This window comes from Stegastes partitus, unplaced genomic scaffold (genome assembly GCF_000690725.1).
Source record: "Stegastes partitus isolate 25-593 unplaced genomic scaffold, Stegastes_partitus-1.0.2 Scaffold13, whole genome shotgun sequence".
NCBI classification, from domain to species: Eukaryota; Metazoa; Chordata; class Actinopteri; family Pomacentridae; genus Stegastes; species Stegastes partitus.
The window spans coordinates 1,081,345-1,102,643 of NW_007577744.1; the positions used below are offsets into that span (position 1 = coordinate 1,081,345).

The 21,299-nt window shown below is 42.2% G+C and overlaps 1 protein-coding gene and 2 long non-coding RNA genes across 4 annotated transcripts in view; 1 reads left to right on the plus strand and 2 right to left on the minus strand.

The window, feature by feature from the left end:
• LOC103362315 (uncharacterized) overlaps positions 1 to 3,171 on the minus strand; it is a 22,948-nt gene extending 19,777 nt beyond the window's left edge. The window contains exon 1 of the long non-coding RNA XR_520457.1: positions 2,968 to 3,171. This is a non-coding gene — a long non-coding RNA (uncharacterized LOC103362315). The remainder of the gene's footprint in view (positions 1 to 2,967) is intronic.
• A 5,053-nt stretch (positions 3,172 to 8,224) lies between these two features.
• On the minus strand, positions 8,225 to 16,606 carry nr2f1a (nuclear receptor subfamily 2, group F, member 1a). Its single transcript, XM_008288659.1, has 3 exons — positions 15,384 to 16,606; positions 13,425 to 13,952; positions 8,225 to 9,459 (listed from the first exon to the last, which is right to left on the minus strand). Exons 1-3 carry the CDS (start codon positions 15,814 to 15,816, stop codon positions 9,185 to 9,187), a joined length of 1,236 nt encoding a protein of 411 aa, XP_008286881.1. The 5' UTR covers positions 15,817 to 16,606; the 3' UTR covers positions 8,225 to 9,184.
• Positions 16,607 to 18,486: 1,880 nt separating this feature from the next.
• LOC103362340 (uncharacterized) overlaps positions 18,487 to 21,299 on the plus strand; it is a 7,861-nt gene continuing 5,048 nt past the window's right edge. The window contains exon 1 of one of the 2 annotated variants that reach the window (XR_520459.1): positions 18,487 to 18,873. This is a non-coding gene — a long non-coding RNA (uncharacterized LOC103362340). The remainder of the gene's footprint in view (positions 18,874 to 21,299) is intronic. The other variant, XR_520460.1, reaches the window with a different exon arrangement.

Consider the following 21,299-nt stretch of genomic DNA (forward strand, 5'->3'; position numbering starts at 1 on the left):
TTTTTTTTTTTTTTTTTTGCTCTCCCACCCTTCCCTTCCCCTCTCTCGCTCCGACCGACCCCCACTCGCTCTCTCTCCCCCCCACCACCACCAACACGCACGCACGACACGCACACACGCACATTTGCACTATAGCACGCTGGCTTTGGGGGCGACACAGAGGCTAGATTAGAGCTTTGCTTCTTTAACAAGGGAGAGGAGGCACTTCTATAATCACAGCGGCGGTATGTGGGGCCACAAAGAGTTTGCAACCACAGGGCGACTGGTCTTCTGTAGAGTGGTCCAAGCCGTGGGCAAAGCCAGAAAAATGCTCCAATCCAACGTATTACTGGGATCAAAACGCAGCGGTTATAGTGCGTGAAGAGGTTATTAACCCGCAGAGCGCAGCAAAAAAAAAAAAAAAGACCACTTCTAAATCTCCAAACATCATAACCCGGGCATTGCCTGATTTAAGACAATTCACCAACGTTAACATGACCAGAAACACGGTGCGAGGTAATTATTGAGTTTGTATAGCGAGTGCAATACATCCCTTGTTGACGATTTAGAGTGTGTTTCTGCGCGACTGCTGGCATCCTCTCTCCTCCCTTAAGCACAGCAGTGTAACATGGACATACAAATTTGATGGATGGTGCTGAGTAAGATGGAAAAAAGACATGTATTTATCAACATGCCGCATGTCCTCTGAGGTGGCTGAGAGAGAGAGAGAGAGGGAGAGAGAGAGAGATCCAACCATGGAGACTAAAGGGAGTCAATGGGAAACCTTACACTGTCAGGAGCGGTACCCTGTGGCATAGATGAAAAATATCCTTCAATGCTTCGTTTCAGTTAATCATAATAGACCTACAGCAGCCTCTCTGAGCAATCCAGGTAAACACAGATAGCAATAATATGAGCTGCAAGTGTGACAGTGAAACAACCCATAACTCAACACAGATAGACAGATAGACTGATAGATGGATGGATGAATGGATAGATAGATAGATAGATAGATTAGTGAAAGTTTTGCAGCAGCCTTAGTCCACAAAAAAAGAAGAAAAAAAACTATTTTTCAGGCTTTAGTTCCTGCAAACAGATGTAAAATAATCACATTTGCTTATGACTCCAAATGTGCTTTGTTAGCCTATATTCAGATAATAGGTTTATGAGTATCTGCATAAACGCACTAAGGGGAAAAAAAAAGAAAAAAAAAACAGAATTATTCCACAGCAGACACACAGGCGTTTATCATGCCATACTAAACCTAATATAGTAATAATATATAAACCGAATTAGTCTATTAACCAAATCCTTAGCAAATGACATTCGCCTGTGTTTAGTGAAGATGCTGGGTACCTGCTAAAAAGCTTGCCAATTTATTGTCAGGAGATAATATAGCGAGGGACTACAGAGGGTATAGGCTCAGTGGATTATATCTTTACACGCATTATTCTGCCTGAGTGACTGGCTGGGAAAAAAAACGCACAGGCAACAACAAGATTGGTCAGGCATGAATGCGGCCTGTGTGTTTTGTCTTTATAACATATTAATCCATCAAACCATGAAGTGAGGGGGGGTGACTGTTTGAGGAGTATACTTTAATGAGATTTTTTCCCTTCTTTCTTTTACTTAAAAGCAAACTTCACATGCAAATAAGAAAGAGCACACTAGTGATCTTTCAAAACTTTCTTCTTTTAATTTCTTTTTTTTTTTTTTTACAAACTAAATTTATTTTTTGTAATTATTTTTTTTATATATATGTATATTTGCATATAATGCATTGAAAGTGGGTCACCAATAAATTCTGCCTCAGCATTGATGTAATTGCAACAAAATGCTGCTGAGTAAAAATTGAGGAGCTCGCTGGCTGCGGTGGCACAGTCACACACCATCTGGAGTGTATTAGAAAGAGAAGCCGTAAATATTGCTGAAAAGCCCAGGCGTTATCAGGTATGTAAGCCCGGGCCTTGCTGCGTGGCCTCCCATATGTTGACATAATCAGACTGTTGGGATGTCTATTAAAACGTATCTGAATTTAATAAATGAACACAGTAATTAAATTCAATTTGTTTGTGCAGATCTTTCCCAATGACTCCCAGTGTTGGTCTGTTTACATTTTTGGAGGGGTGGATTATGATGGGATGAGATGCTGCAGGGCTCATGGGATGTTATCACAGTATTTAGGTTGCTGTTATGTTTGGAGCAGAAGCAACAGGTTTTAGCTCCAACTTTCCTTCTAAATTTCATTAACTTAACAGCTTATTTTTCCACAGGCAGTCATTATTAGGGTCGCTTTGTCTTTTCTTCTTCTTCGTCTTCTTTTATAATGCCATCACTTGCGCCGCTGAGAAACATGTACACATCCTCTCAAACTTGACAGAAGGAATTAGAAGTTCCTCTTGAGCTGCAAACGCTCTGTTACATCCGATTCACGCTTTTCCCCCTCCTCCTTTAAACTCAAGCATTTCCTTTCCTACCATCCGGGTTTCTTTCTCTCTTTTTTTCCCCTTCTAGTGTGGTTTATTCCACATACATATGTAAACAGCACCATTCATGCAAACAAGTGTTCATATACTACACACCAGTGAGAAAAGTTGCACGTTGGAGTTTTAGTCCCACTTGCTGATTAATTTTCTTGGTGATGACAAGCACACACACACACACACACACACACGCATATAGACGAATACACACCCACACAAACATAGACAAACGTCCATCCTCTTTCACTTTTTACGTATATATCCCTCCTCCCCCTTTTTTCTCTCACACTTCTCTCTCTCTTTCGCACTCACTCCCCCTGGCTTTATCCGTTTCACTTCGAGGAACACACACGAACACTGTGCAAAAGAGACACACACACACACAGAGGAAAGAGAGAGAGAGAGAGAGAGAGAGAGAGTGGGGCCGAGAGAGAGAGAGAGAGAGGGAGAGAGAGAGGAGGAGAGGAGCTGACAGAGGGAGAGAGAGCGTCAAAATGAGCCTTACTTTTTTCCTTTTCTTGCCATGAATCTTCATCCATCCGTCGTTGACAGAGCTTGACTTGATCCAACCGCTTCTTCCTCAATGCTTCAAAAAAAAAAAAAAAAGAAAAAGAAAAGGAAAAAAAAAAAAAAGGTCCGTAGTAGTGCGCTTTAATTAATATATTTCTGGGCTGAGTCCCGAACCCAGAAGCTTTAGAGAAGGGAAGAGGAGTGCAGATTGAGACATATTGAGCCCGCTTTAAAAGGATCATTTCATCATGTGGGAGGTTGGGACACACAAAGTTTGGACCCGTGACTGGCATTCCGGAGAGACATGCATATTTTAAAACAACAAAGCAAGACAGAGACCGGGGGCCCCGGGGTGGGAGGGGAGAAAAACTTGGAAAGAAGTTACTATCAGATGAACAGCTGTCATTGTTGGGCGAGAGTTGAGCGCATATTAAGATATAGTCATCTGAAAAAAAAGGAGCTTGTCCAAATGATGTCATTTGTAGCCTCTATATTAGCCGCTGAAATCTTTAAAGTTTTAATGTAATCGTTAGAAATACAAATGTAGTTTCTGCCAAATTGTAAATCATTTCCACACGAGTGTAAAAATAGCACACAACACAATAGATTTTGAATTTAGAGGTTTTTGCCTTGATAGCGTTATTGAGTTTGTGTGTTTATTTTATTCTCAGCATTATGTAGAAGTCGCACAGCCTCAGTGGAAAACCGTTTTACAAACGTTTAAAAGGTAAAAATAACGTGGCACTAAATTAAAGCAAACGTCTAAATCAAAGCGGAAAAATATTCCCTCACTATTGATCTGTAAATACAATTATTATTTATTCTCTCATAATGAAGCAAGCAGGCGGTGGGTTTTTTTTTTTCAAATCCTAAAATATCTAAATAATGGCAGTTAAGGTTGCAATTTAAAACGTCTCCCGCTTCTATTTTGTCAAGTCACACACAATTGTATCTCTCTCAAGTAAAGCCAGTGTGCTTAGCGCTGTCACTTCTGCACAGCTTTTACAACATCACTCCCCCCCTTCTTTTTTTTCTCTCCTCTGCTTTACTAGAAGGTTTTCTCTCTTGTGCAAGGGGTCCATTCGTGCAAAAGGAGTGGAGAGGGCATAAATAAAAATGTGTTGGCTGTGACGAGAGATCTGTCCGCTGGAAATGAAGGGCCAGGGGGAAGAAGACAAAGGGGGGAAAATGCATGCAGTGGTGTAGAGCTGGATATCTCTGTTAGTTGTCAGCGTTTAGTCCATGGCTGTGGAATGCTAATGAGTAAGGTCTCTCTCCCTTTCTCTCCCTCTCTTTCTCAATCCACCCCCCCCCCCCCCCCTCCTCCCTCCTGTCCACCCCCCAGCCCTCCCCTCCCCTCCCTCCCTCCCCCCTCTCTTCTCCCTCTCCCTCTCTCAGGGAGAAAAAGCGGATCGATAGCTGACCCGATGGTTTTGGCCAATGCTTTATTTATCTGGCCAGGCAATGATATTATCAGCCTTGAACGTTATATACAGCAAACGTCTTCCTAAATCAACACAAAGGGATCCGCTTACACAGCGATCCGGGCTTTCTCACAATCACCTCTCTCCCTCGGCCAGTAGCGCGCACATACACGCGTACGTACGTTTGGTGGATACACGCTTTTACGCACGGGCATGCGAGGAACGTGCCCGCACACATACATACAGAAATACCTTATAAATGTATGCTAAAAATCCCATCAATTGCCCTCCACACAGTTGTGACAATCATGACAAACATGCGTGCGCACGCACGCACACGTGCGCGCGCGCGAGCAGGGAGGCGTCCCCTTATGGTACACTCACAACCAGGCATATTTTATACCCCGAAGGGCTGGATTTGATCCATGGCTTAAAGGTTGCGTATGTGGTCCGCGGACAGATCTCAGAACAGCACACTGTAATCACAAGATACGCCTCTCTCCATTGACTGTGTACAGTCAATAGAACAAGAATCTCGGCTGTTTGCTGAGATATAACAAAACATCTCACGGGAATCCATTTAATTTTGGACATTTGTCCTCACTGTGCGTTCCCAGCCATTTTGCAAGCTCGTGCGGATGAGGTGCGTCGTAGACACGGCGAAGCACTTGTTGTCCTGTGTTGTCATCATCTTTACGCACAAGACAATATGAGAAATAAGCCGTGTCATACTTCAGAGGGGCCCCCATTCATACACGGAGCCGCTATTTGGAAATTGTTATTGTCTCAAACAACAGTATTTGTCAAATGTGACCGGGAAAACCGGGCTACTATAAGTGAAATGTAGTGACGTGTGACGCCAATAGGACATTTCCACTGCTGCATAAAACCACTGGTTTGCATTGAGGGTTTTGGAGAAATAGGCTTGCTGACAACTTAGGATAATAAATGTTTCGCTTTCAGACAGATATCTCAAACGTGAAATCGCACCCAGCTGCTTGTGTAAAGCAAACAAATAGCCCCCCGTGTTAGGAGTCCTCCACTTGTGGTTTGATGAATGAAACCAGACAAAGGTAAATGGTTATTTAACTCATTTCGTAGTAACACTTTGGTAACCGGAGTTTCCGAAATTACAGAGACACAAATGGAGCCTATAGTGTACAACATATCCATCTCCCTTACCCACCGCAGCCATGCTCCAATCTGACAGTGCATTTACTTTTCTCAGTGCACTTTGTGCTTTCCTCTTTCCTTTTATTTAATTAATAATAATGTTGCCACCACATCAGGAGATCAGAAATTGGGTTCTAAACGCCTGATTGAAAAATAAAGAAAATATAGCTGTTATTTGAAGCACAATATTTCAATATTTGAAGTGTTACATAATATACTAATTTAAGCTTCTGTCAAAGAGAAGAGAGTCTAAAGTGGTCCACAGCCTAAATACGAAATATCACTTTTCCTCGAGTACTCATGTGTTTTGCTTGTATTGCCTATACAGAGACGTTAATTAGGAACACATGCCACTATTTCATCTGTTTTTGAACTATTGCTTTATATAGCCTGCAGTGTAACAATTGTATAACAGAATGCTCTCAGCAAGAGGATAAAAGATAGTTACTCTAGAGGGATTTTGAATACATTATGTGGAGACAACCAGCTGAAAGCTGCGTTTAATAACCCAGCAAACAATTTAGTCCAGAGCTACATAAAACAAAAAACGACCTGGACTGTTGTGATGGGCATGGTGAAGCCATATCCATTCTCTTTGAAAAATAAACATGTATTCTTGCATACAGTCCTCTTCGTCATCCACGAGACGATCCTGTGGATTATTCAAAAAAAAAAAAAAAAAAGATATATATATATATATTTTTTATTTTTTATTTTTTTAAATTGCGAGTTAAAGACAAACGGGTTAAAAAGCTCCGTGCTGCAGGCTGCGTATTTAAGATTGTGTTTTAGATGTTTGCTGGTTATGTGTGTCAGTTTTTTAAATTTTTGTTTGTTAAATTCATTGTATTCCGCCTCCAGGATAAGAAGGAAAGGAAAGGCCCCATGCATCAGCTCATTATTCTGAACCTTTCACCTGACCTGAAGCTCTCAGACAATCAGATCCACGAAGAAAGGGGGAAATAAAACAACGATCCAAACTGAAGAAATATCACATTTATGTTTGTACAGTAGAAGCTTAAGTAGCCTGACAACAAGGCGTAAGACCCAGTGGTCGATTTGGAGCTATAGGTACAATATGCAGGAACACACATCAGTCATAAGAATAAAAAAAAATGTGTTCTTGTGAGAGAGCATCTGAGGACAAACCTAAAGCACAACCTACCTCATTCCAGCATTAACCAACTAATTAATACTTACGCTTTCAAGCAATACTATCAAATAAAGCACTTGCACAAATAACCCCCCTCCCCCCGAGTCTTATAAGGTAGATAACAAATATGGCAATATCAAAATCAGGCATGGCAACGTGCTGCATGCAGTTCAGCTCCTGTTCTACGGTCCCTCATCACTGCCAGTCAGCAGATGAAGATGTGGGCAATATGGCACACAAGCAACACGTCTGATGATGAAGAAGAAGGGGGGGGGGACTAACAGGCAAATTTAATAATTGTCACACCGAAAACCCCATTTTTCTTCCTCATAACGCCTTCCAATTTATCACATTTTATCACTCTAGGTGTGAGTGTAATGCAGTAATGGCAGCGAGGGTAGATCCAGGTACAGAACTGGGCTTCCTTTGTCATTTCGTGAAGTATATGGTGACAAAAAAAAAAAAAAAAAGAAGAGAGAAGGAACGCACGTATAGAGAGAGACCAACGCAAGGACAGAAACTCTATGTAACCCATCTAACACATTGAGGACTTATCGATGTACTCATTACACTCTGAATGTATCAGGCAAACCAAGGCCACATCTCTTTCTGTCTTTCTCTTCCTCTCACATAGACACACACATACACTTGACTTCCTTCTAACACGTCTCTCCTCTCATTTGTCCCAGCACCGGCTCCATAGTCTCTCGACCCCCCCCTCACTCTCTCTCTTTCTCTCTCTCACTCACTCACTCTCTCTCTCTCTTTCTTTCTATCCCTCCCTCCCTCTCCTTCCTCCTCTCTATTCCCACACAATGCATCACACTCGGTGTTCCTATCGACTGGCTTACATGCTGTAAAATACATTTTCCAGATTGATCACGCATATCACAGCAGCTTTGCAGCGGGGCCTAACCCTTTTGCCAAATGACGCCCACATCAATATTGAGGCATGCACTATCAAGGCAGAGTTTTTTTTTTTTTAAGAGCGAAGGAAGGAAAGAGAGAGAGAGAGGGAGAGAGGAGGGAATATTGTTTGGTTTTGTGGAGAATCACCTTGATTAAGCCACGGGTGGAAGGATAGAGGTGGCTTCTGTGTGGTGCGCAGGCTTCCCTTGCTGTCTGGGAAAAATATTAAACATTAATGCGCTCACAGGCTGGCAGAGAGCTCACTGCTGTGGTTCCTCACGTATAGTCTCTCCTCCTTTTGTATCCGCAATGCCAGTTATGTCAGTGGCTCTGGTGAAAATGTAAGGTATGCACCTATTGTGTAATTACCACACTTAATCCCGTGTATCACCTCGTTTTCGCTGGTCGTAGGTGTATTAGAGGCAAACAGTGTATTCAGAATTATACGTTTCTGACTCAGTAACTGTAGGCTTCACTTGCACTTTTCATATAGAAACCAGGGGCGCACAGAGACAACAGATTCCCACAGATGGTTTAAAATAAGCCCGAGAATCTTGACATTTGCGTCCAGGAAAATGCTTGAGAATGAGACATCGTTGCCTATTTCTTTTTTTAATAGTACAGTCACCATCACACAACTTCATCAACCGACCCTTCTGCAAAAAGCTGCATCATGGAGTAAGCAAATTGAAGGCAACAACCAATAAAATTCAAGAAACAATGAAAATTTTTCAAGACGAAACAAACAAAATGTATTTGAAATGATATATTAAAAGTGCTTTTGATTTTCATGTCTCTCCTCTTTGACTGATGATCGACTCCACACGCACTCATGGCCCGGGGAAAGGCGCCCCAGACGTCCTGGAGTAAAAATGTCAGTAAAAATGTCCTGGAGGTCAGTTTGCTGCTGTTGCAGGTCCATCGTATCAATTGGGAAAAAGTTCAACCATCAGTGGTGATATTGTCATAGCGATTAGACTGTTTCTTATTTGTCTAAATTTCTTTATTTTTCTGTTTTTAAATTCTCACTTCAATTTTAATTCTTGGAGAACATAGCTTCGACAACATATATCGCACTCATTATAAGAAGCAAAAGGTTATATCAAAAAATTATTAGTATAGAATCACAGAAACCCTGGTTTAGAACCAGAAAAAATACAAAACAGAGAGGTACATAGACACAGGACAATTCTTATAATTGCTTGGAAACATTATTTTCCCGCTAAGTCTTGATTCTTTTTTCTTACTGCGCATATGATGTTTTTCATTTTATTTGTATTTTTTACAAAAAAGGAAAATAAAGACTAGTATTTTACAAAATGAAGAGTATTGTTCTTGAAGATGAGGGTGGATTTACACAGGTGTAAAGTCCAGTTCCAATATTTTTCTGTACATAATGTATTCCATCACAGTCCCAGAAGACAGAAAAAAAGTAATGTCTTCCAAGTTTCTCAGAAAAGGTCCTATATATAGTCTTCTTGAAGGAGGATGGGGTGAGGGGTGCTGAATTTTGGTCCTTTTTTTCCTCTCTTTTTTCCACTTTCTTATAAGGATCATTGGATGGACATGTAAGGCCAGTTGAAGCTGCTCCCGGATAATAGCATATCCCTGATGAGGGTTTCAATAGGAGTTTTACCTACCAAGCGGACGAAGAACAGCTGCTCGATTACCGAAGAGGAGACGGTGCGCAGAGAGGGCAGCCGCAGCAGGAGCTTCCCAAAGCGGCTGGGCTGGTTCGGGTACTGGCTCCTCACGTACTCCTCCAGGGCGCACTGGGATTTCTCCTGTAGGCTCTCGATGTGAGCAGCGTCCGACAGGCCGCAAGCGTCTGAGAAACACACGCCAAAAAACACTGTGGTTAGAGCTGTTGCCTCTCGAAATCCTAAAGTACAGCACGTTGCGGGAAAAGTCCCTGAAATCTGATGGGCCACTATTGATATTGTACATTTCTAGCCAGAAGTCAAACAATGTAGGTTGAAAATATATTATTAGAATTACATTTCAAACTATGTCAGGTCACCAAGCATGCAGGGAAGCGCACAGCTGAGGAGAAGTAGCGACATTAAACACACACATTGGTTTTCGTCACAGTTATTTTTAAAGGTGTACAACTCAGCTTGTATCGCTGGCGATATCTGATGATATTTTCAGCACTAAATTTGAGTACAAAGCTACATGGTCATTATTATTATTTTTTATGCCTCAAGTGGGCTCAGCTTTGGCAAGTGCACACCTTGCCATACCCAATTTGCGTCCTGCAAAAGCGCCCTGGTTATCATTCAACACCCGCCATTACGTGTTATTGACAATGTGGAATGAACAAACACGCTGCCCAAACATGCTACATCACACTGACCGAGTGGGACTGTCATACAGAATAAACAAGGGACTTGCTGCTGGAGTAGGGGATGCACAACTCAGTGGAGGATATCGCAGCCTGTCCTTACAGCAATCAACAAGAATATAGAGGTAAATGTCATGAAAACAGTGCTGGTGGCGCACAGGGGTGAGAAGTGATGGGGCAGTGTGAAGGTAGGCAATAGGCCTAAAGGCCGATGCTCTTGATGTCTGGACTCTGGGGATTCAAGTATAAGGAAACATAAACGGCACTGATGAATCTGAAATTACACTGGATGTAATGTGACCTAATTACTCTGCAGTAAGCTGTTAAGTGATTTCGCCGCTCTTCTCTCCATAGACCACTCTTGGCCTGTTTTTCGATGGAGCCTATAGGACAGGCCGCTGAAAGCAATCAAATTTATTAGAGGAGGTGAAGTCAATAGTCACACAGAAGCGGCAGAAAATGTCAGAAAATGAGCCTGTGCAACAACGCATGCGAGGAGTGTGTTCTGTGCTCACTGGTGGGTTCGTGCAGCCACGCTTCAGGATAGACAAAAAGCATAGAAGGCTTGTTAGTGTCTTACATGTTTTAGTCAGTTATAAAAAGATCTGCTTCTCACACAAACCAAGCATGCGTGTTCTACTGCTTATAAACTGCTGTAAACGCAAGCAGCGTAACCGCTGGCGTATATGGTCCCACATGAAGTCTGGGCTGTCCTTAAAACGTTCTGTATTGAGCTGTGCTTTTGTACACACTACACAAGAGACACAGCGTTAGTTTTCTAAGCACTGAACATTAAGCAGTGGACAGAAGCTTTTAAGCCTATTCTTAATTTCTCAGCGCTATAACTCACTATGGCCAGACACTATAACCTTATGAACCCGGGGGCAACGCTGAGATCTCGGGGTGATTTACTGTGACCTTAGTGCGGCCGGTCAGAGCCCCATGTATGCAAATCCCTCTGGATTAACGCTGAGTGTCCCTTTTAAAATCTACACCAATCAATACGGTTGAAATTAATTACATTTGGAAATTTCTCGTAAAAAAAAAAACAAAAAAAAACACCATACGTGGGGCGAATTTTGCAGTGCAGCGATATAGGGGTGTTCAAAGCATTGCGGGAAATATGCTGCAGTTGGATGTATGCATCAAGAGAAAGCTGGTGTAAGACACCCCATAGCTCTCCATAAGGCCTGCCTGCAACACTGCACCCCACAACCTCAATAGACTGGAGACATAAGAGCAGATAGCTTCCAGATTCGCAAACGACTATTTTCTGCAAGTTTGCAAAGGTGCACGCGCGCACACACACACACACACACACATAGCACAGTATGCACATGTGGATAAGGAGTTAATGTAAGACAATGATCCTGAACTGTGGTGAAATACTTTAGCCTGGCCACCATTATTTATGCATCAAATACTGACAAGTCTGGTGTTATTAAAGGCAGGCAAACAATCCACGCTGATCTTGGCAAAGTGCCACATGGCTTTCTATTGCCGACACCAGTTGTAGCCTATCAGACTAACTAAATGATCTGTTCGAAAACATGGAGGATGTTAATGTGTATATGGAGTTTTCTGCGGGTAATCTGGGGTGAATTACTGGGGACGCCGTGCAACAGAAAGATATGGCCAACTAGTGCGCACGGTTACATTACAGGATGTGTAGTCTGATAGTAAATAAGGCTGTCACACTACTGAAGAAACGTTAACTGAGACAAAATACGTATTATTCGAGTTAAAACATATATTTACCTCTCAGTATGTCGTCAGAATTTGGCGTGTCGAATTAACCGAGCTGCCAAACCCCCCAAAACTGAACAGTAGTTATTATGGCTTCTGAAACTAAAAATATTAACAAATAGAAAGTCCTCTAACTGTAGGAAAAACCTATGTGGTGGTGTACTCACCAAAAGGAGGAAAAGTGAACGCTGAAGGCGGTTTAGCAGCTTAGAATACAATCTCTGAGTTCCTATTTACAAGTTGGGTGAGCACTGAAGTGAAAGTTTGGATCATTTAAATCCTGATTATACACAGCTTAATATTACAACACACACACCGCACGAGATTGTAATGTGGTGTGGGAAATTTTAACAATAATATAATATAATATAATATAATATAATATAATATAATATAATATAATATAAAACAGTAAAAGTAAAATATGTGGGCACTTTAAGGTCCCTGTGAAGTTAAATTAATAATAAATAATTACTGAAATATACTAGATGACAAGTGTACACCTCTCTCTATAAAAAATGCATTTATGCCGCTTTCTAGGGATATTGAAAGTGCCAATTATTTCTATATTTAACCAAATGTGAAAACCACAATAAAACCGAATATTTTAACATAAGCGTGTCCAATTATAGATTATATACAACGTTGTTACAGAATTTTGTAATGGGCCAAAAATTAGATAATGAGGTCAAAACTTTGAGGTAAGTTCAGAAGTAGTTTAGGGCCTGTGAGTGAGTTTAGACTTTCCTTTTCCTCTCCATAATCACCAGACTCCCCTGACATAACAAGGCCTAATGGCACCAAGCGCACACAACTAACTTCAAAATAGCATCTAAATTACGCACCGAGAGTAAATAAGGACCTTTAGGACCCTTCCCCACTCAGCCATCAATTAAGCTATCAACAATGTAGGCTATTTTTTTTTTTTTTTTTTTAATTGTCGCTGATTACTTTTCAAAGCTGTGCGACAAGAAAAACTATCCTCAAAAACTAAGAGAATTAATAGGTCAGCTAAGATTAATAAACAATCTATAGAGCAGTGCTGCTCTGTGTCCTACAGAAGCGATGCACTGACATACGAGTCAACTTCCATCAGCTTTTTTGATCTCAGTCTGCTAAGGATTATTTCCTGCCCCCCAAGACATGTGTTTGTGCACGAAAAACAAGGATAAAAGCATGCAGCGACACTCATAAATGCATCAGCTGTCATATATCACCCAGTGATAGACTATTTCATCTTTACGCTCAATTATTTGACACCTGTTCCAAAATTTATGGACGCGAACAATCTCGGTCTCGGCTCAGACATTGTTCTAAAAAAAAAAAAGTTTAAACTCCACAATTATAAAATATTTACATATGAGTTTGTTAATTATCTCCCATCTAAAAGGCACTGAACTGAGGGATACACTTAAAAACTTGATGCGCTCACTCAATCTGGATTTGTTTACAGATCTTATGCTGCGGCTACAACTGACATGGGAATGCATGTAAGTGGATATGTAGCAAGCTGTTGACAAAATAGCTGTTTCATCGGCTACACAGACATCTCGTAAACTCAGATTTGTGACCAGCCTATACCTGACAGCCATATTCTTGATGGCACAGCGCTTCGCCCTGGGAACCTCGCTCCCAGTAACATTACTGGAACTAGGCCTCATTTGATTATAGACGTGTTTCTGTGTGACATTTTGGACACCCACCTGATGTAAAAAGCACGATGGCCTTGAGGCAGCTGTACTCTGCCGAGTCTACGTGCAGGGTCTTAAGCTTCTCCACTTGCTCCTGGAAGATCCGGATGTGATCCATGAAAGCCACGACGCGGTCCGCGGACATCGGGGAGGCGTGGAGGCCCGCCGCGGCGAGCAGAGGGGCCACATGCAGAGGCATGGAACACTGGGCCGCGTTAAGCACAAACAACTCGCTCCACGTCAGCCTGAGAAGGGACACCTGGTCGGTGATCTGCAGGTCGGGAAAGAAGGGGATGTTTCTCGCCCACTCCACGGCGCTGAAGAGCAAACGAGCCGCCAGCTCGCAGATGTTCTCGATGCCCATGATATTGTTGGGCTGCATGCACTGGCTCCCGTACCGGGACGTCGGGTACGGTTCGGCCCGCAGCAATAACGAGATGTATCCGGACAGATAGCAATGGCCATTCAGAGGGTCCCCGTTCGTCAGCGCGTACTGGCCTGGGTTGGGCTGGGTTGGAGGCATTCGTCCTCGCTGAACCGCTGACAAAAAGAAAGAGAAAAAGAGGAAATGTGCATCCAGGACTGATAAACATTGTTCATGAGTAGTGGGACCGTCAAAGCAAGCTACAGCTAGTGTGTTTCCCCTCAGTGAAAAAAACGGCATGCACTGAAATAAAAAATCAGCACGCTTTGCAAAACATATTGACCACTGTAATCTGATCGTAAGACTATAATATTTCACAGCAAATTATTCTATCGACAGCGTGAGCATCTCATCAAAACAGATGTGCTGTGTCCCTCAAGCTTCACACTGTTTGGAGACTATTTATATTTAAGGATTCAGGCTATACAGCAGGGCAGTGTGCAAATGAAAATACGTCCACTTTTACGCACAAAACATGAAGATTTTTTCGCTCCCCAAAAGTAATTTGAACAAATTTGCCACTAAGGATATTTCAAGGCGCAATTACACATTACTTTCACGTTATATTTATAAGGGGTTTTGTTTATTTAAATAATTATTAATTGTGGCCAATGACGTTACAAATATGATTGATAATTACGACTAAATGCAATCACATTTACTCATTTTGCCCACATCAAAAGGTCAGCTGGGAATAAAAGGATTTCCCCTACTGTTTAATATTAAAAATAAAATATTAATGTCTGCCACTGTGCATTATACATGGGCTTGCAGTGTGTACTGCAAATAATAGACTTAAAATGAGGGATGTCTGCATAAATTGGAATCCAACACTTGACATAGAGAGGAAAGTTATACGGCCTCTAATGCACCAAGACAAAACAATGAGCCATGAACAACTTCAGCGACATTATTCAGTGTGTCTGAGCTGTCTACTCAGCATAAGGAGCCAGAGAGAGACGTGGGTTTGTAGTGTGTTCGTTTTACACTCACACACGCACGGCTTACAAATCCTACTGTACAATTATAAATTAGTAAGCTGCACATACTTAAGGGACTGTTAGAGAAGGGACTATTAGCCCTACACACTGTACACACACACCCAAAACACACACACACACACACACTCTCTCTCTCCCACAGACAGACATACAATCACACACACATTCACACACACTCACATACACGAGCACTCTTCTGCTCTAAAACCTATACGTAAAATGGGCTTGTTGGACCCTGTGCCTTTTGCTTGAGAGCAGTACAGTTAAGACTGCGAGAAAAACAAAATAAAAGGGTCAGCCCAGACGAGCCGCTTTGTTCAGGCGACCTGCATTCACAAACATAGCTGCTGTGGCTGCACTGGCCTTTTAGCCCCTCTCTCACATAGTCAGAAAGACGAAGCATTCATGCAAACATCCCTCAAAAACATGGATGGAGACTGCAGTATGCCCAGCCATATAGCCTGTGACCTTAATGCAACATGGCAGCCCTGCTCGTCTGCTACTAGGATGCGTAATCATGAGTGGGCTTTAAAAATATATATTCACCTTCCCGCCGCATTCCCACTTTTAAACACTTCTTCAGCCGGCAGTATTGGCACTGATTTCGGTGGTGCTGGTCAATGGGACAGTTCCTATTGGCACGACATGAGTATGTTAAGTTCCTCCGTACACTCCTCTTGAAGAAACTTTTGCATCCCTCGCAGGTGAACTGGCCATAGTGTTTGCCGCTCGATTTGTCTCCGCAAACCACACATTCAATATGCTGCTGACTCTGTCCAGAATTTTGACTCCCCTTGTCTCCGGCGGTCCCCGGCGTGGACGGGGGTCCCGGCTGGCTGGGGGTCTGCGGAGTGTGCGGCGCCGCCGACGCCGCCTGCTGCTGCTCCCTCGCCGGCTGCGCTGCTGGGTTGGGGCCGCTCGGAGGTCCTCCGGCCACGTCTTCCTGCGGATCTCGCCAGACGCTAACTACCATTGCCATATCTCGGCCCCGGAAAGTGCTATAAAGCGAAATGATCGCCGATGTTTATGAAGCGTAGAGGAGAAAAATGAGATCTCAAAAGACGGGGCAGTGCAAAGTCAAATCGGAGCACGCAATCTCATATGGGGTAAGAAGGGGAGTACAACGCGATCAATACATTCAAAATACAGGAGGGCGATTGAATAGGCACCCGATCAGGATATGCAAGTATCGGGAGGCCAGTTCCAAGGTAAATTGCAGTCAGCCATTCAGGAATCCCTAATCTTGTAGGAAAACCCGAGTCCAGACGAAGCAAATTGCAGTTTGATAAAAAATAGCCACAAAGAAAAAAAGGCAGGAGCGATTCACATGGACGCAGGAACGAGTAAAAAAAAAAACCTTTTTGCTGGAAAGACACGCGATCCAAAGTGCTGCGGAGATAAATTCCTTTCTCTTCTCTTCCCCTTGCTCCTTTACACTCCCGTCTTCGCCGTATAGGAGGGGAGGAAAAACTGAAGAGCTGGATTTTTACATCTATATTCTTAAATAAAGCTCATCATCTCGCCCAGCAGCGAAAGAAAACCGCGTCGCCGAATGAAGTGCCCATGTATAGTTTCACCTCTCTCCAGCAGGAGGAATGGAGATACGAAGAGAAAAGATAAAAAAAGAAGAGGAAAAACACCAACAACTAATAGAATATGCAAGAAGAAGGAGAGACCCAAAAATGAATGCGCTTAAACGGGAGGACCAGCAGAGCAATGTTTCCGAAACGGGGGATCTGCGCGAATGTCTGTATATAGTGAACTTTGACACTACTATTGAAACTGACACGTTTCTATGGAGATCGCTGCGCCTTATATGGTGCTCATGTCAAGGAGCCAAGAGAGGGGCTGCTGGAGACTGATAATCAAAGGCGACTGACTGGCCAGAGCCCTGCATAGAGGAGGAGGAGAGGAGGAGAGGGGGGGATAGGGAGAGAGAAAATGGGAGGCTAAGGTTATAGCCAAGCCCTCTCTTTCTCTCCATTGGTTAGAGTCCCCCTCCGTTCATTCACTGCAAAAAATGTCCATCCCAATAAGTCACTGGGTCTCGTGTTCGAATGTTCGAATGTCATCTTTTTGCGGAAAATAAAGTGTAGAAACATCAAGTGCACTTTACAGATTTCCACTTGTTTCCCATCTCGCTCCGATTCGTTTGTGCGTTTTTTTTTTTTAATGGAGTCAGTATCATGAAATAAAGCGGAGCGCGCAGGGAGATTCCGTTAGAAATTAACAGTCGGTGTAATAAAATTTACAGTGATGGATCGATTGGTTTTGGAAACAAGTAGAAGCATCTCGCCTCGAGACGGAAGATTCATCTTCCCGTTTTCGCAAATCCAAGATTTCCAGACTCAACGCTGAACCGGCTGATGTCTGAGGATGGATATTTTTTGCAGTGTTGCCATCTACGACTGGAGGGGCTGGGGGGCTCTGACAGGCACAATTTACATTGAGCTCGCCCCGCGCTGCTATTTACTTTGAAACCTGATTAGTATGGGCCGTCTATTGTCACCAAAAAGAGGAAGAAACCCTGGATAGAATAGCAAAAAAAGCGGGGTAAAGGCAAGGGGGGACAAAGCTTTTACGCACGACAAATAAACCAAAAACTGTGCGCAGCGGTGAAAGGGGGATTCTGTTTCCGAAATTCCCCAAAGTTTCAAAATGGTTTGCTTCGGACTGTTATCTTTATTATAAAATTAACGGATGTCATTGTTGGCTTGAAGTGGATTTATATATATACACGTTGTTTTGTCCTTGGCATGCGCATTGCGGTACATCGTCGCCTGTAATCGGCACAATCTCGCTGATTAAAACTTAGAATTTAGTTTAAACCAGTTTATAAAAGGAGGAAAATGTCACTGGGAAGAATGATGCATAAAAGACAGTATGTTATACAAACGGGATGCTTTGCCAGCGGCCGAAAATCTCTAAAATTAGACGGAGGAATAAGCAATATTCAATAATTACCAAGGTCCTATAGTCTCCACAATCACTGAGCTGGTGTCACATTATGTCTTAATAATGACAGTAATTCAAAATCATGTGAAGTTACTGGGAATTTGCATGGGGATTCCGGCTTTTTTGTACCAGGGTTTCTGCAGGCTTACTACCTCTCCAACTCAAAAATGTCTGGATCGCGCTGCCATCTAGCGTACATTGTACAATTACAGCCTCATATTAATGCATGTCCAAGTCATCAAACATGCATTTTTTAAACTTAAAAGATGGTTTTAAAAAATAAAACAAGGACAAGTTTTGCGCATTGTTATCCTTTGTCTTTTTGGGAGTTTCCGAAATGTATAGTTGTTTTTATCTTAAAGTTGCAGAACGGAGGAAAAAACTTTCAAAAACCTACAACAAATGTGGGTTAAACTAGAATAAAGCAAAATAGTCTCAAAAGTAGACTAACATTTTAACCGCATGCGATTTTAGACGGAACTTAAACCCAAAATGACGTGCGTAAATCATCTCCAAAAACATGGTAATATCCACGCTGGGAAAGGAGTAACTATCCATAATACATACAATTATCGTTTAATAAAATAAACAAAGTGCTTGTGTACAGATCTTTAAGCACATGGAGATATTAGCAGGTATAATGGAGCGTTAATATGCAAGTGCCCCCTTTGAAAACGCATAGGAGGGATGGGTTGTTTTTTAAGTATTCAACAAGAGAGCTCTCTCTCCCGTCCCTGTCTCGGACACTCCACTGAAACTCCCCGGCCATGTCTCCAGCTCTTTGAAAAGGTGAAACCAATAAGATTAAATCGGACAAAGATTTTTTTTCTGTAAGTGTATCATTAAGATTTAACTCCACAGATTGGAAAAAAGGGGCTCCGCAGGAGAAGAGGAGAGGAGAGTGAGAGTGAGAGGGACAGCGAATAGGAGCAGGGTAGAGGCTCTAATAGAAATCTGGGGAAACGCCGAGAGAAAAAGGAGAAAGTGGACGGCAGGGCATTAAAAGAAGAAGCACCGGCGACTGCGGTTTGCAGTGGAGGAGCAGCTTTGTACCTGGATGAAAAACCCCGCCGTCGATGAGGCAAGTACACTATTTATTTCTGCACTTCTCCTACGCTGCACACGCATGGCTCTAAACGCAAGGTTAAATTCTCTGTCACGCCACATGACCGTTTACTTCAAAGCGCGCAGAAGGACCCGGGTCGTGTCAGAGTCACAACTTTTTTTAACTAGTGGACAGTCGCCTTCTTTTCTCCACATTATCGCTGATTATCGAGGCTCGTTTCCCTCTTTTTCTCCCAGCGCTCCCTGCAGATCTGCACATCAGATAGTAGTAATGTTATTACAGGCTGGTTGTAGCACCGCTCGACATGGGAGCCCTCTCTTTTTTTTTTCCTTTTTTTTTTGTTGCACGTCCCGCGCACCTCACCTGCGAGGCTATTTGTTGGTTGAACACATAATGAAAAGATCGATAGCAGTCTGTTTGTCTCAGCGATAGTGTCACCGGATTAAAAGGCTGATCAAGGAGACCAGACGTTTCCCATCTTTTACACTCTTTTCCAAGTGCCAGTTTAGCCAGTGCACAACCACGACATGCAAATATTATAGACTTGGGACTCCAAAAAAAAAAAAAAAAAATCCAATGAAAAAGCAAGAACGCGTTGTGTGCGAGAAAAGGTTGCAGCGAGGAAATGTTACATGACATGCAACGTGATTTATCAAAGCAGCATTATTGATGTGAAGGGACTGTAATGAAAAGTGATATAAAATAAATGACGTGCAATGTAGGCCAGGTTAACTTATTCCAGGACGAAGCGCACAACGAAGAGCTTTGTAAAAATAACCTTACATAATAGCGTTTCACTTAATCCTCCCATGGCCAAAGAAAGTTTATGCTAATTCATAATTTTACGCAAGCCAAAGGAAATTAATTGTTCCTGTCCTATTCAAGTTTTCTACTTTTCTAATTTGATCAGAAAAATATGCCTGCCTCTATAAAATATGAACTTATTGAAAACATGCACAGAATTACATAATCACATTATTAAACATGTCATCCCGGTGATGAATGCATTTGCGCACTAAAAAGAAGCCGTGATGGTTTGCTTTGCAACAGATAATTAGTGGAATACAGATGACGAATCTGACTTTTTTTTCTCTCCTCCACTTGAAACTAAATTGAATAAACCACAAATAGATTTTCTATGACTGCTTAAATTTCCCCTTGTAGGATAGTTTTGTCAAAGGACCTTCTTGTTTAAACATTTATAAGAGTAGGAAGCACAGTGCAGTTTTGCCAAATCTGTGATCAATAACTGATGCCCTCTGTAAACAGATTCAGACTTTATAAGACTCACAAAATGCAGCTTCTTTTTTTTTTTTGTAAAGCTGAAACCAACAAGCAGCTACAATCAGTTGGGAAAACACTGAGGTCATAAGTGCAAGGCCCCCTAATAAAACAAGAGATCACCACAAGAGCGCATTTTTAGAGCGTTTAAAACGATGCAAACGGATGTAGAGATTTATAAATGGGCGAGGGTCTGTTTATTATTGATTGTGTGTAATCACATCAGGGTTATAACCACAGAATATAGTCAATAAGATGTTGTATTGGCTTAGAGGCTGATTCTTTTTTCCAGGGGCCTCTGCTCAAAATGCCTCCTGTGTACACACGAGTGTTATGTTTCTGGGCGCCGGGCTAAAGGGCCACATGCAGCTGATCCCTGCGACTTTAACACCTGCCTGCAAAATTGAAATAATTAAACAACTAAAACGATTTAAGCTGACGGGCACCTTAACGCGGTGGACGCAGGCATCGCCTCACAGCTCCAGTGGTGGTCCTGCCTGCTGGTCTGAACACTGATTAATAGTCAAATCCAGCATAAGATGCAGCAACGTTCAACTTTACTCTGTGTTTCTGTGCAGCACGGAAAAGTTGGTCACAAAAGTTATTTTCACTAAACATAACGCTGAGTTTGTGGGTGAACTTCTGCCAGTGCCATGACACGGGTTCACCTGTTAGCGGAGACGGTGAGTGTGTGTTTTATTAACTGTCCGAGCAGAGAAGATCAATAATATCAGACCAATGTGTTTTACATTTGTCAATAAAGACAACATACATTTTAGTCTCTTGTTTATCTTTCAATAATATATTTTGAGCATGATTATTTTGGGGGAAATGGACTTCCAACCTAATTGTTTCCTTCGTGTAAACTACCACAGCATGTGATTTGTGAAACCGTCAAATATAAAATGACATGAAGGCCTTTGACCTGAATGAAGCACCTTTGATATTTTGACCTAGAAGCAGCAGCCTAGAAGCTACAATGCAATTCCCTACCACCTTAATAGTCTGTCACTGAAAATCACATACTACCTACTTGCAAAAAACATGACAGTGTTTACTTTGTTTTCCAAAATGCTCATTAAAAATAAAAATCTAACTCATCCTTATGTTTGAATTGATGGTTTTGTTGCTTTGAGTGGTTGTGTGTTGAAAAAAGGAGG

What these genes read in the sequence shown, in the direction of transcription:
- nr2f1a (XM_008288659.1), bottom strand. Translation starts at nt 15,816, where the DNA reads ATGGCAATGGTAGTTAGCGTCTGGCGAGATCCGCAGGAAGACGTGGCC. An exon ending in AGTGGGAATGCGGCGGGAAG is followed by an intron (nt 13,953 to 15,383) that starts GTGAATATATAT and finishes TCTTTTTGTCAG; the next exon opens with CGGTTCAGCGAGGACGAATG. An exon ending in CATCGTGCTTTTTACATCAG is followed by an intron (nt 9,460 to 13,424) that starts GTGGGTGTCCAA and finishes TGTGTTTCTCAG; the next exon opens with ACGCTTGCGGCCTGTCGGAC.